This window comes from Bufo gargarizans, chromosome 7 (genome assembly GCF_014858855.1).
Source record: "Bufo gargarizans isolate SCDJY-AF-19 chromosome 7, ASM1485885v1, whole genome shotgun sequence".
In the NCBI taxonomy this organism is placed as follows: Eukaryota; Metazoa; Chordata; class Amphibia; order Anura; family Bufonidae; genus Bufo; species Bufo gargarizans.
In genome coordinates this window covers 167,279,255-167,292,167 of record NC_058086.1, presented here as the reverse complement: position 1 = coordinate 167,292,167, position 12,913 = coordinate 167,279,255, and the positions used below count along the sequence as shown (strand labels likewise).

The 12,913-nt window shown below is 49.1% G+C and overlaps 1 protein-coding gene across 1 annotated transcript; it reads left to right on the top strand.

The window, feature by feature from the left end:
• The first annotated feature begins 220 nt into the window (after positions 1-220).
• CHCHD4 (coiled-coil-helix-coiled-coil-helix domain containing 4) lies at positions 221-11,356 on the top strand. Its single transcript, XM_044301850.1, has 3 exons — positions 221-300; positions 5,293-5,391; positions 10,389-11,356. Exons 1-3 carry the CDS (start codon positions 279-281, stop codon positions 10,682-10,684), a joined length of 417 nt encoding a protein of 138 aa, XP_044157785.1. The 5' UTR covers positions 221-278; the 3' UTR covers positions 10,685-11,356.
• The last annotated feature ends 1,557 nt before the right edge of the window (positions 11,357-12,913 follow it).

Genomic DNA, 12,913 nt, shown 5'->3' with positions numbered 1-12,913 from the left:
CTGCGCATGCTCTGCGTCCCCAGCCGCGCGCTGCATCATGGGAGATGTAGTTTAAGTGCTGGATACGCTGCGGGGTCCTTTCTGGGATATTTGTCTTATGGTTATGCTTTAGGGACAGGTCATGATGCGGCCGGCTTCGGAATAAGGCAATGCTCCTTTATAGGCGGGTTTACTGGGGACAGGCAATGTGGAGGACAGCCCCATTCGGGGATATTCGTCGCTCGGAGTGACGTCAATAGAGCGCGCGGTGCCGGGCGCAGTGTGTGAGAGCTGCAGCCATGTCCTACTGCAGGCAGGAGGGTAAGGACGGGCAGGATGGGGCAGGGGGTCCTGGGGTTGGGATGGGGGGGACCGAGAGCGAGGCAGCGGACAGGGAAATGGTGGCTGACGGGCCAGGAGAGGGGCAGGTGGGTAAAGCAGGCACGCTAAGGGTTAATGCATTTCAAGGGCACCTACTTTCAGGGTGCACTAATCATTCCCAATTACCATGGTGAGTGGTTCCCATTCACAGCAAGCAGAGATATTGAAAATGGCAAGTAGTTGACTGCTCACAGCTGAGGCTTTGTTGCAATTGTATCCAGTCTGAACAATCCCCTGTGATATAAACCGCTTGGACTCCGCACTGGTACATAATAATAATAATAATAATAAAATGTATTTATATAGCGCCACCATATTCCGCAGCGCTTTACAAGTTCATGTACAAAACAAACCTAACTGGATAATGTGCAACTACTAGAGGATCGGGTTTAGGCCAGAGGAGTTGGTGCGGGAGGTATAGTCGGGGAATAGTCAGTTTAGGAAGCTTGATAAGCCTGCCTGAAAGAGGTGTTTATAAGGCACGTTTGAAGGTGGAGAAGTTGTGATTTGACCTAGTATTCCGGGGCAGAGTATTCCAGAGAGTAGGTGCAGCTCGAGAAAAGTCTTGAAGATGGGAGTGAGAGGTACGAATTATGGAGGTTATTAATCTTAGGTCACTAACAGAATGGAGAGCACGAGTAGATGGAGATGAGGGAGGAGATGTATGGAGGGGCAGCACCGTGGAGAGCACGAGTAGGGTGGTAGATGGAGAGGAGGGAGGAGATGTATGGAGGGGCAGCACTGTGGAGAGCACGAGTAGGGTGGTAGATGGAGATGTATGGAGGTGCAGCACTGTGGAGACCACGAGTAGGGTGGTAGATGGAGATGTATGGAGGTGCAGCACTGTGGAGAGCACGAGTAGGGTGGTAGATGGAGAGGAGGGAGGAGATGTATGGAGGGGCAGCACTGTGGAGACCACGAGTAGGGTGGTAGATGGAGATGTATGGAGGTGCAGCACTGTGGAGACCACGAGTAGGGTGGTAGATGGAGGTGAGGGAGATGTATGGAGGTCCAGCACTGTGGAGAGCACGAGTAGGGTGGTAGATGGAGATGAGGGAGAAGATGTATGGAGGGGCAGCACTGTGGAGAGCAGGAGAAGGGTGGTAGATGGAGATAAGGGAGGAGATGTATGGAGGTGCAGCACTGTGGAGAGCTTTGAGGGTGAGAAGTGTGAACTGTATTCTGTGGTGGATGGGCAACCAGTGAAGTGACTGGCACAGACTAGTGGCATCAGTGTAGCAGTTGGATGGATAGATGAGCCTGGCTGCAGCATTTAGGACAGACTGAAGGGGTGGAGAAATTAGTGAGAGGGAGACCGATTAGTAATGCGTTGCAGTAGTCAAGACGAGAATGAATCAGGGCAACAACAAGAGTTTTTGCCGTTTCCATCGTAAGAAAAGGGCGGATTCTGGTGATATTCTTGAGGTGCAGACGACAAGAGCGTGTAAGTGACTGAATATGGAGAACAAAGGAAAGATCAGAGTCAAATGTGGCCCCAAGACAGCGGGCATGTTGCACAGGCGTTATGATTGTGCTGCAGACCGAAATTGAAATATCAAGTTTAGGTAAGTTAGTAGATGGGGGGAAAGACAAGAAGTTCAGTATTAGATACAGACAGGACATGATGTTAGAGACAGCTGCCAGACAATTACTGGTGTTTTGGAGTAAAGCAGGGGTGATGTCAGGGGATGAAGTGTATAGTTGGGTGTCGTCAGCATAGAGATGGTATCGAAAGCCAAATCTACTGATAGTCTGTCCGATGGGGGCTGTATAGAGGGAGAAGAGTAGAGGACCTAGTACTGAGCCCTGAGGAACGCCGACATGAAGAGGAGAAGAAGAGCCAGTGAATGATGCACTGAAGGAGCAGCCAGAGAGATAGGAAGAGAACCAAGAGAGCGCAGTGTCCTTAAGGCCAATTGAGTGGAGCATGGAGAGGAGGAGTTTATGGTCAACGGTATCGAATGCTGCAGAGAGATCCAGCAGAATCAGTAGAGAATAGTCACCATTTCTGTTTGCTGTCAGGAGATCGTTAGACACTTTAGTAAGGGCAGTTTCTGTAGAGTGAAGAGAGATTGCAGAGAGATAGCTTATTAATCGAGAGTAGACAAGACGTTCAAGGAGTTTAGAGATGAAGGGGAGGTTAGAAACAGGTCTGTAGCACAGGTCGGGTCAAGAGATGGTTTCTTTAGTAGTGGGGTGATAACAGAGTGTTTGAAAGAGGAGGGAAAGATACCAGAAGAGAGAGAGAGAGGTTAAAAATTGTAGTTAGGTGAGTGATGACAGCCGGGGAGAGGGACTGGAGGAGGTGTGATGGAATAGTCACTGCTACAGGTCATGGGTCGAGAAGAACTTCTTCCTCTGTTACAGGGTCAAAAGAGGAGAGAGAGCATGTGGAGGAATTGGAGAGAGGAGGATGGAAATTATTTGGGGACTGGGAGATTATTTCCCGCCGGATACTGCCAATCTCGTCTCTGAAGTAGATGGCCATGCCATCAGCGTGGAGGTCAGTGACAGGTTCTGGAACTTTAGGGCTTAGAAGGGAATGAAAAGTGTCAAATAGTCGTTTTGGGTTATTTGAGAGTGAGGAGATGAGAGGTGAAGTACTTTTGTTTGGCAATGTTGAGAGCCGAGTTGTATGTTTTGAGCATACATTTATAATAGAGGAAGTCAGCTGATATTCGCTGATATTTGCGATTTTATCCATGAGCGTTCTTCACATCTGGAACAGCGCTGGAGAAAACGTGTTTCAGGTGTGTGCCAGGGCTGCCGTGTTCTGTGTCGAGAGGGTCGGATTGATATTAGAGCAACTTCATCTAGGGTGGTTTTGAGGGTCTGGTCGTAATGATTGGCAGCCAAGTCTGGACAGGGGATGGAAGTGATTGTGGTCAGAGCTAATTGTAGGGTGTTAATGAGTTGCTGGCAGTTAATGGTGTGTAGGTTTCTGTAAGTGTGACAAGTAGGATTCCCATGAGAAAGAGAGAGAAGATTGTGGTCAGAAAGTGGGAAGGAGAAGTTACTAAAGTTTGAGACTGAGCAGTGACTGAAGACTAGATCAAGTACAGTTGCAAGAAAAAGTATGTGAACCCTTTGGAATGATATGGATTTCTGCACAAATTGGTCATAAAATGTGATCTGATCTTCATCTAAGTCACAACAATAGACAATCACAGTCGGCTTAAAGGGACTCTGTCACCACTTTCTAACCCCCACTTTTAAAACTATGGTTCTGTCCATGGAGCCCCTGTGATTACAATGGTGTTGTTATATGCGAAATCCGCCGTCTCGTTTTGATAAAAAAAACCTTTTATCTAACCTGTCAATCATGAGGATAAGGTGCCCAGGGCGTTTCTCCCGGTCTGAACATGCCGCCCGCCGCCGCCGTTGGTGCCCAGCTCCTCCTCTGATCCTTTCAGCGCCGCCTGAATGTGAAGAAATACGCCTCCGGCTCTCCCTCAGTCCCCCCTCCTTTTCTAAAATTTTGCGCGTGCGCACAGGCCTGTGCCTGATGCGCCCGTGCGGACTTTTCGATTCAGCCTCATTGAGCGAAGTGCGCATGCGCACTTCGCTCAACCTCCCGATAACGCGAACACTGCCGCACGCGCGGGATCTTAGAAAAGAAGGAGGGGGGACTGAGGGAGAACCGGCGGCGTATTTCTTCACATTCTGGCGGCGCTAATTCAAGGCAGAGGAGGAGCTGGGCAACAACGGCGGCGGGCGGCATGTTCAGACCAGGAGAAACGCCCTGGGCACCTTATCCTCATGAGTGACAGGTTAGATAAAAGTTTTTTTTATCAAAACGAGCCTGCGGATTTCGCATATAACAACACCATTGTAATCACAGGGGCTCCATGGACAGAACTATAGTTTTAAAAGTGGGGGTTAGAAAGTGGTGACAGAGTCCCTTTAAACTAATAACACACAAATAATTAAATGTTACCATGTTTTTATTGAACACACCATGTAAACATTCACAGTGCAGGTGGAAAAAGTATGTGAACCCCCAGACTAATGACATCTCCAAGAGCTAATTGGAGTGAGGCGTCGGCCAACTGGAGTCCAATCAATGAGATGAGATTGGAGGTGTTGGTTACAGCTGCTCTGCCCTATAAAAAACACACACCAGTTCTGGGTTTGCTTTTCACAAGAAGCATTGCCTGATGTGAATGATGCCTCGCACAAAAGAGCTCTCAGAAGACCTACGATTAAGAATTGTTGGCTTGCATAAAGCTGGAGAGGGTTATAAAAGTATCTCCAAAAGCCTTGCTGTTCATCAGTCCAGCATCTACTGCACAAATCTCTTTATGGTCCTGATAGTTTGTTACAATGTATCAGTCTGAACTCCAGGCTGTGTGCATTATAGGGGATTGACTGGGCTGGTTACAATTGTAACAAATCCTCAGCTGTCAGAAGTATGTTAGGATGTTTCTTTTTTTTTGCTCCCGGATGCAAACATGAATGATCTCATTCTTTGACAGCAAACTGAGATCTTGAATGGTGAGGAAATACTTGACATGTGTCTGGCCTGTCACCTAGCGTTCCTGGGATTACTGAATGCTATATGTGCCTAATTATAGGACAGTAAAGGGTACGGCCCAATGGAGTAGAAAACCAATAGGTGCAAAATCGTGTCCCCCTTAGTGGACGTGGCTTGGCTGCGTGCTGCCAGCTGCACCGCCGGGCTGACCCTAAGGTAACGGGGATACAGTAATTACCCGGGAAAGCTGTGGGAGCTGTACATCTGTCATTAGGTGGTCGCCGTTTCAGACTTCTGATTGGCAGATCAGCCTAATTATACAATTATAATGGAGTGGAGAATTATACAAAGGTCTGAAGGTTCTGACTGTACCCTATAGAATAGGCACAGTCCCCGTCCAGCACAAAGAGGGTTAATAAAGATGTATCCTCTTCCAACGTCTTTTCTGATTGTTCCAGGAAAGGACAAAATTATCTTTGTAACCAAAGAAGATCACGCGACGCCGAGCAGCGCAGAGCTCATCCCCGATGACCCCAACGATCCATATGAAGACCAAGGTTGGTGATGTGTTATACAGGGTCCGAGGTGTGGAACATCTGGTGGGGTCCTACAGATGACCAAAGTACTCTAAAGGGCATCTGTTTGTACCTATGACTCCGGCTGACCTGTTACATGTGCACTTGGCAGCTGAAGGCATCTGTGTTGGTCCCATGTTCACATGTGCCCGCATTGCTGAGAAACATGATGTTTAATATTTGCAAATGAGCCTCTAAGAGCAACGGGGGCGTTACCATTACACCTAGAGGCTCAGCCCTCTGCAACTGCCGCGCCCTCTGCACTTTGACAGTACCAGGTGTGATGACGTTTTCACTGCCTGGCCCTGTCATAGTGCAGAGGATGCGTCAGTTGCAGAGAGAGCAGAGCCTCTAGGTGTAATGGTAACGCCCCCATTGCTCCTAGAGGCTCATTTGCATATATTAAACATAATTTTTCTCAGCAGTGCGGCCACATAGGAACATGGGACCAACACAGACGTCTTCAGCTGCCGAGCGCACATGTAACAGGTCAGCCGGTGTCATAGGTGCAAAACTGCTGCCTTTTATTTCATGTAACTTTAATAAGATTTGTCATGCATCCAATGAGGGTCTAGTGACATCACGGTGCGCCTTGTAGCAATGAACCAGGCCTGCAGAATGTCTGTACAGCCCTGGCAGTGAAGGGGTGTGTGGAGGTAGTCAGAGCGTGGTAGCATGGTAAAGGGGAACCCTGAAGCTTAATCCCTGTAATATAAAAAGTTCAGCAACTTTCTAACAGTCTGTGGGGGAGATTCATTAAGACACTTTCTGCAGCAGCCTTGATGTCCCCTTCGCTGCAGGAGGGTGCTCCTAATCCTGATCCTCCGGCAGTCCGTGCGCCTAAACTCTGAGCTGCCGTCAATTTATTTCCGAAAACTAGCGTAAATGAAGATAAATTTGCTGCGGCTGATGGCCACGCCCCCTTCCTGCTCTTGCCACCCCCCCTTTCGAAAAAGTGGCATAGGTGGCCTAAAAAACACACAGTTTGCTACTTTTTAACGCCACTTTTCTGTTTAAATTCCGCGCTGTTTTCAAGATGTTTTCTTGTAGTCCATGAATGGGAACATTCTTATTTACATGCTGACGTTGAAAACCCGCCCTGACCTAATACTTCTCCCCGCTGAGGATTTGTTACAGTTGGATCAGCAGCACAATGTACTTACAGCAAACAGACATCTGTTCAAGTGTCCGAGTGTTTAATACGGGTGACCCGTCCTCGGGATAGGTCATCAGTGTGTGATCGGAGGAGGTCTGACTCCCGGCAATCCCGCCGATCAGCTGTTTTTAGAGGCTGCAGCTCTCTGGTGAGCGCCACGGCCTCCTCACAGCTTACCGATTACAGCGCTGTCCACTGTATAGTGATTGTGCTTGGTATTGCAGCCTAGCCCCGTTCATTCGAATAGGGCTATGCTGCACCTAGGCCATGTGACCGATTAATGTAACGCCATTGGCCTTGGACGAGGCGGCAGCGCTCACCGGATCATCGCAACCTCCTTAGTCTACTTTCACATCTGCATGGTTAATTCCGCTTTTGGCCATAAATCAAAACTAAACAAACTGGATCCGGTATGAAAATCATTGTAAGTCAATGGGCGCCAGATCCAGTTAAAAAATAAAACAGATCCGGCACCATTGACTTAAATAGATTTTCATGCCAGATCCGGTTTTTCCGTTTCGCACACTAGACACTAAAGCACACCTGGCAGCAGTTTTGTGTCCTGCACCAAAACGCAACGGATGCTTACTTATTCATCCTGATTAGTTTTGTCCCCATGGACAGTGAATGGGGACAAAACTGAACCGTTTAATTCCAGTTTTTAGATTCTCTGCAGGATCTAAAAATGCAGATGTGAAAGTAACCGGGGGGGGATCAAAATAAATCAAATACCCTCCGACTTGAAATGAAGTTGCGCCACATCAGCTGCACCGTTGTGCAATCGGTTGTCGGAACTCGGGACATTTCTATAGAGTCGCCATGTGGCTCTGGTCTATTCACTAGCACACAGACGCAGTTTGGTCTCTTGCCTCCAGAGGGCAGCATTAAGACACTTTCCCTTTCTCCTTTGGGGCGTTGTGTATGACAGAACCACCCAGTCCACCCTCGGCAGACTTGGCACCGGCGAGCGGCTTAAAATGACTCATTGGCCGTTTTTGCCTCCAGACTGAGCAGGTTGCAAACAGAAAATAAAAACGATTTGCTGCAAAGAGTTAAATTTGAAATGGACCCTGATCCAAAAACCAGATTATCCCATGGTGCAGAGTCAGCGGATGTCTCTGAACATGTCCTGGTATGGGAGGCACGTACCCGCGGATTATCTGTACGTGTTGATTAAAGGGGGCGGGGCTACAGATGCAGGATGATTCGCCGCATGGAGATCGATGAGGCCGCATTCTGCATGAAAGTCATCTTAGGCTGTTGGGGCATGCTGGGAGTTGTAGTTTTGCAAATTTGTGCTATCCTGTCATGTTACCTCTCTGCTTCTGAAATCGAGCTACGTCTCCTTTTTTTCCTCCATTCACGTCCAAAGTGACCTGACACGTGAGACCGCGCTGTGTGACTGCCATCCAGGCCCCCACAATGCACCGCTCGCTCAGAATTCTGAATTCAGCTTTGTGTGTGAATGGAGAATAAAGCACGATATCATTAAAAAGGGTTGTCTGGGCTTTTAATATTGATGGCCTATCCTCAGGATAGGTCACCAATATCAGATTAGCGGGGGTCCGACACCTGGGACCCCTGCCGATCAGCTGTATGAGGAGACTGCGCGCCCAGTCTGCGGCGCGCACAGTCTGCATGTGCCGTCTCCTGTCTCTCTTCCTGCTCACTGCTGTCTTTGGCAAAGCAGCAGTGATCAGCGCCATCTCCTCATACAGCTGATCGGCTGGGGTCCCGGGTTCCAGACCCCCACCGATCTGATATTGATGACCTCTCCTGAGGGTAGGTCATCAAAATTAAAAGCCCGGAGAACCCCTTTAAAGTGGTTGCCTCACTTCATACACTGGTGGCATATCGCCAGGGTGTCGGTCAGGAGCAGGCCTCACCTCTGAGTGGCCACCCTCCGTTCATTTCTATGGGACTGCCGAAAATAGGCGAGCGCGCGTCTCTTTTCATTGAAATGAATGGAGAACATGACCAGGGCGCACTCCTTCCATTTCAAGGGCCCGTTCTGAAGATGGGTTCGGGTCTCGGAGGTGAGGCCTGCTCCTGTCTGAAATGATAAAACCCCTTTAAAAACAAGAGAAGAAAAGTGAGATGTTTCCCAAGATCTTGTACATTTTCTGTAAGTGTAACCGCAGGAACTTTGTGTAAAAGTGGAGATTTCCTTGAAATCTGTCCGTTGCTGTATATACCGTGGCTATAATTAGTGACCTCATCATTCACCACCCAAGGTCTGAGGGTCTTGCTTCCGAGGTGACAGACGGGTTTTGAAGGGTTAATGCCATCCATCATTGGCTGACTGCTCCTGAAAGGACTGGTGTAGCAGGCGGGCTGCAGCTGGCAGCGAGACATGAATAGTCGAATTCATCCTGCCTGTCGCTCATATCGGGTGGGAGGGGTGGGGGTCTGCCGGGTGGGAGATATTGTTTAAAGCTGCCTCTGACCTCGAAGAGGTTCAAAACATGGCTTGGCATTACAGAGAGCTTTGTGTGTGTACGGCATTATGTCACCAGCAACCTTAACCGCAGGTCAGTGGGAATTACTACAGGGGGCTGCGGCCGCCCCTCCTTCCTCCAGGGGATGGATAACATGTGGGCGGGACAGTGCCATGACCTCCTGGATGCTCGGGCAATGTGTGCCCATGCTGCCTAATGTCATATAGAGGTGCAGTTTATACTGACACTGTGTAAGAAGGTAACGAGTAACCACAAGGACAGGAGTAAAACTAGTAAATTCACGTTTTCATTCTGCAGGGACTGGAAGAGCTGCGCTGGAGGGGGGGGGGGGGGGGGGGACAGGAGCTCAGAGCCGCTACCAATATGAAGAAAGATTGTCTTGTAAATTGATGAGATAGGACAGGGATCCAGCTGCTGTGAAACTACAACTCCCAGCATGCAAACATGCTTGTCTGTTCTCACAACTCTCCTAGAAGTGAATGGAGCATTCTAGGACTTGTAGTTCCAGAACATCTGGAGTGCCAGATGCTGATCCCTGTGCTAGGAGCCAGTGTCAACCAGTAAATGCTAGCCAAGGAGGGGGGGGGGGGGGGGGGAGCTGAAGCTGCAGTTTCTCTGTGAAATGCATGCTCTGAGAGGGGAGGAGGAGCAACAGCAGATTGGATAAGGGCTGCAGAGCTATGACATCACATCATCAGGAAGAGCCGGCCCACTGAGCAGGGACGGACAGACAGATCAAATGCATTTGCAGAAGCAAAATTGTCTTAAACGGACATTTTCATCATATAAATTGATAGTATATATTGCTAGGAGCTAGTGTAAACCATTGAGTGCCAGGCAGGGGGGGGGGGGGGGGGAATCACGCTCCAGTTTTTCTGTGAGATGCATGCTGTGAGAGGGGGAGGAAGAGCAGCAGATTGAATAAGGGCTGCAGAGCTATAGCATCAGAGCAAGAGGAGCAAGCCCACTTAGCAGAGACAGACAGATCAAATGCATTTGCAGAAGCAAAATTGCCTTAAAGGGACATTCTCATCTTGTGAATTAATGGGATTTTGCTAGGAGTGTCAGCCATTGAATGCTAGGCAGGGAGGAGGGGGGATGGAGCTGCAGTTCCTCTGAGAGAGGCATGCTGTGAGAGGGGTGGATGGGCATCAGATTAGATGAGGGCTGCAGAGCTATGACGTTACACCAGGAGGCGCCCCACCGCTGAACAGACACTGAGACAGATCAGATGCATTTGCAGAAGGGAGGAAAAAGACCCCAAATCTGTAGATTACACGCAGCATGTCGACTAGAGCCTGTGCAGCGGGGATTCTGCTTAGTAGTGATATGTGACCATTTCTGCCTCCGTTCTTCTTTTACAGGTTTGATTCTTCCCAATGGAGACATTAACTGGAATTGTCCGTGCCTGGGCGGTATGGCCAGCGGGCCGTGCGGGGAGCAATTCAAAGCGGCCTTCTCTTGCTTCCACTACAGCCAGGAGGAGGTCAAGGGCTCAGACTGCCTGGAGCAGTTCCGGGCGATGCAGGAGTGCATGCAGAAATACCCCGACCTCTACCCCCAGGAGGACGATGACGAGGAGGACAACAAAGACAAGCAGAGCCCGGAGCCAGCGCCTACGGAGACTTCCCCTGTGACGGCGGTGGAGTCATCCAGCTAATGCAAGAGAAGAAGGGGGGAGAGAGAGGGGCACAGCCTCCAAGATTTTACCTCCTTCTGTTCTATGGACCATGTCATCCAGAGCTGCCCTTCTGTCTTATGCAGGGCCCTGCAGGAGCATGATAGCTGGAGATCACTGCTAACCCTGTTAGAGCATTTCCCCTTTAAGAAAGGTAAAAAAAAAAAAAAAGTTCAATTTTAACCAGTTCTTTGCTATATCTGATTCTGGGAAAGCTGGGTTACTACCCATTTGGACACCTCATCACTCAGCTTTCCTAGTGGCCCAGCATGGCAGATCCATATTCCTCTATTGCTTGATAACGCGACAGATTTGCCATTTAGGGGGTTTGGAAAGCTGTGTGGTGGTAACAGTGGCCATATCGGCGACTACCCAGCTTTTCCGGAAATTTATATAACGGAGGGACAATCGGGGAACAGTCCGCTTTATTGTGGGAGTTTTCTGTTACTTTCCTTGGTTCCTGTTCGCACCTCGCTATCTTTTCAATGGTCACCTATGGGGGATGGACACAACGAAAATCAGTAGAAGGGAAGACCGCCCCCCGCCTGTGCCTCGCACCTGCCACTGCCGCCTCTCCTCCCAGCTGCACTGAATTTACTAGACTCCTTACCTGTGGATGGCGACCTGAATATATTAAATCTCTTTTTACCTTCTTGCAAGATTCCTCGATGATCGTTTGTAACTTCTTTGATAAATACTTTGGTTTCTTCTAGAGCAGCGGGTGCAAAACTACAACTCCCCAGCTGCAGGCAGTCAGAGTATCCTGGGAGTTGTAGTTTGCAACTGCCGGAGAACCAACGGGTGGTGACCACTGCTATGGACTGGACAGTTGCCTTGGTGGAGAAGTCATCTGGGACTCCCTGATGTGTGGGGGAAGGGGAGTGACAACCATTGAGACCACTGGGGGCGTTTTCAACTTAACCTTTGCAAATTTCAAATCTACTTTTATTTTTCAGTTCTTCGCCATTTTCAAGATCTCTGCTTACTGCCTGTGAAAGGGAACAGATGCTGAAATCCAATCTTAACTTACTACAGCTGAGGGTTTGTTACAACTGTGTCCAATCTAGACAGTCCTCTGTGAGCTAAACACAGTAGCTGCACCAATCTCTCTCCTGTGAGTTTGCTACATTGTATCAGTGCAGATAAAACGTACACGTGCGGAGTCCTGCCTGTGATGCTTTCAGAGGAAAACAGCAGAATTAGGCTACATGCACACCACCGTTCCGTTTTTTGCAGTCCGCGTGCTGTCTGCATCCTTTGCTCCGTTCCGTGGCCCCGCAAAAAAAAAATAGCATGTCCTATTCTTGTCCGTTTTGCGGACAAGAATAGGCATTTATACAATGGGCCGACCGTTCCGCAAATTGCGGAAGGCACATGGGCGGCTTCCGTTTTTTTTGCGGATTAAAGTGAATGGGTTCGCACCCGAGGCGAAAAAACTGCGGCTCGGATGCGGACCCGATCTACGGCCGTGTGCATGAGGCCTTAAAGGGGTTTTCTGAGATTTAAATACTGATGACCTTTCCTCTGCGACCAACCTTTGGGACCTCGTCCAATCTTGAGAATGAAGGGGCTGCCTTGCTGGAGCAGAGCTGTGTCCCCCTTGTAGGCTTTCCTTGTACAGCTGGGCCCCAGATTCACTTGCAAACTACTTCGGGGGGACGGGACACCACTTTGCAGGGGTGCAGCATTATACCAGCACTGTGGACTTCTCATTCTCACGATCTGCGGGGGACCCCATTGACTATAAAGTGATACACCATCACATTAAAAGATGGGAGCACCCCTTTAAATCTACACATACTGTTGGGTAACTTTGTAAATACTTTAAATGTCTTGTAACGATTAGAAGTTACGTTCTATCTTATGCACAGAATGACTCCAGAGCTGTATTCGTAAAAGGGTTTTCCAGGATTTTAATACTGATGACCTACCCTCTGGATAGGTCATCAGTATCTGATCGGTGGGGGTCCGACACCCTGTACCCGCGGCGATCAGCTGTATGAGAAAGCACCGATGTACTGCACAGCTGTACAAGGGGACACAGCACTGCTCCAGTGAGGCAGCCCCTTCATTCCAGAGATTGGCTGGGCCCACCGCTCATAGCGTCCCTTTATCAGACAGAGCACAAACAAGGTTCTTTAAATGAAACCTCTATTGTGTTATGTCCAGTGTCAGATGTGCGGGGGGCTCTGGACTTCTTGTATCATGCTT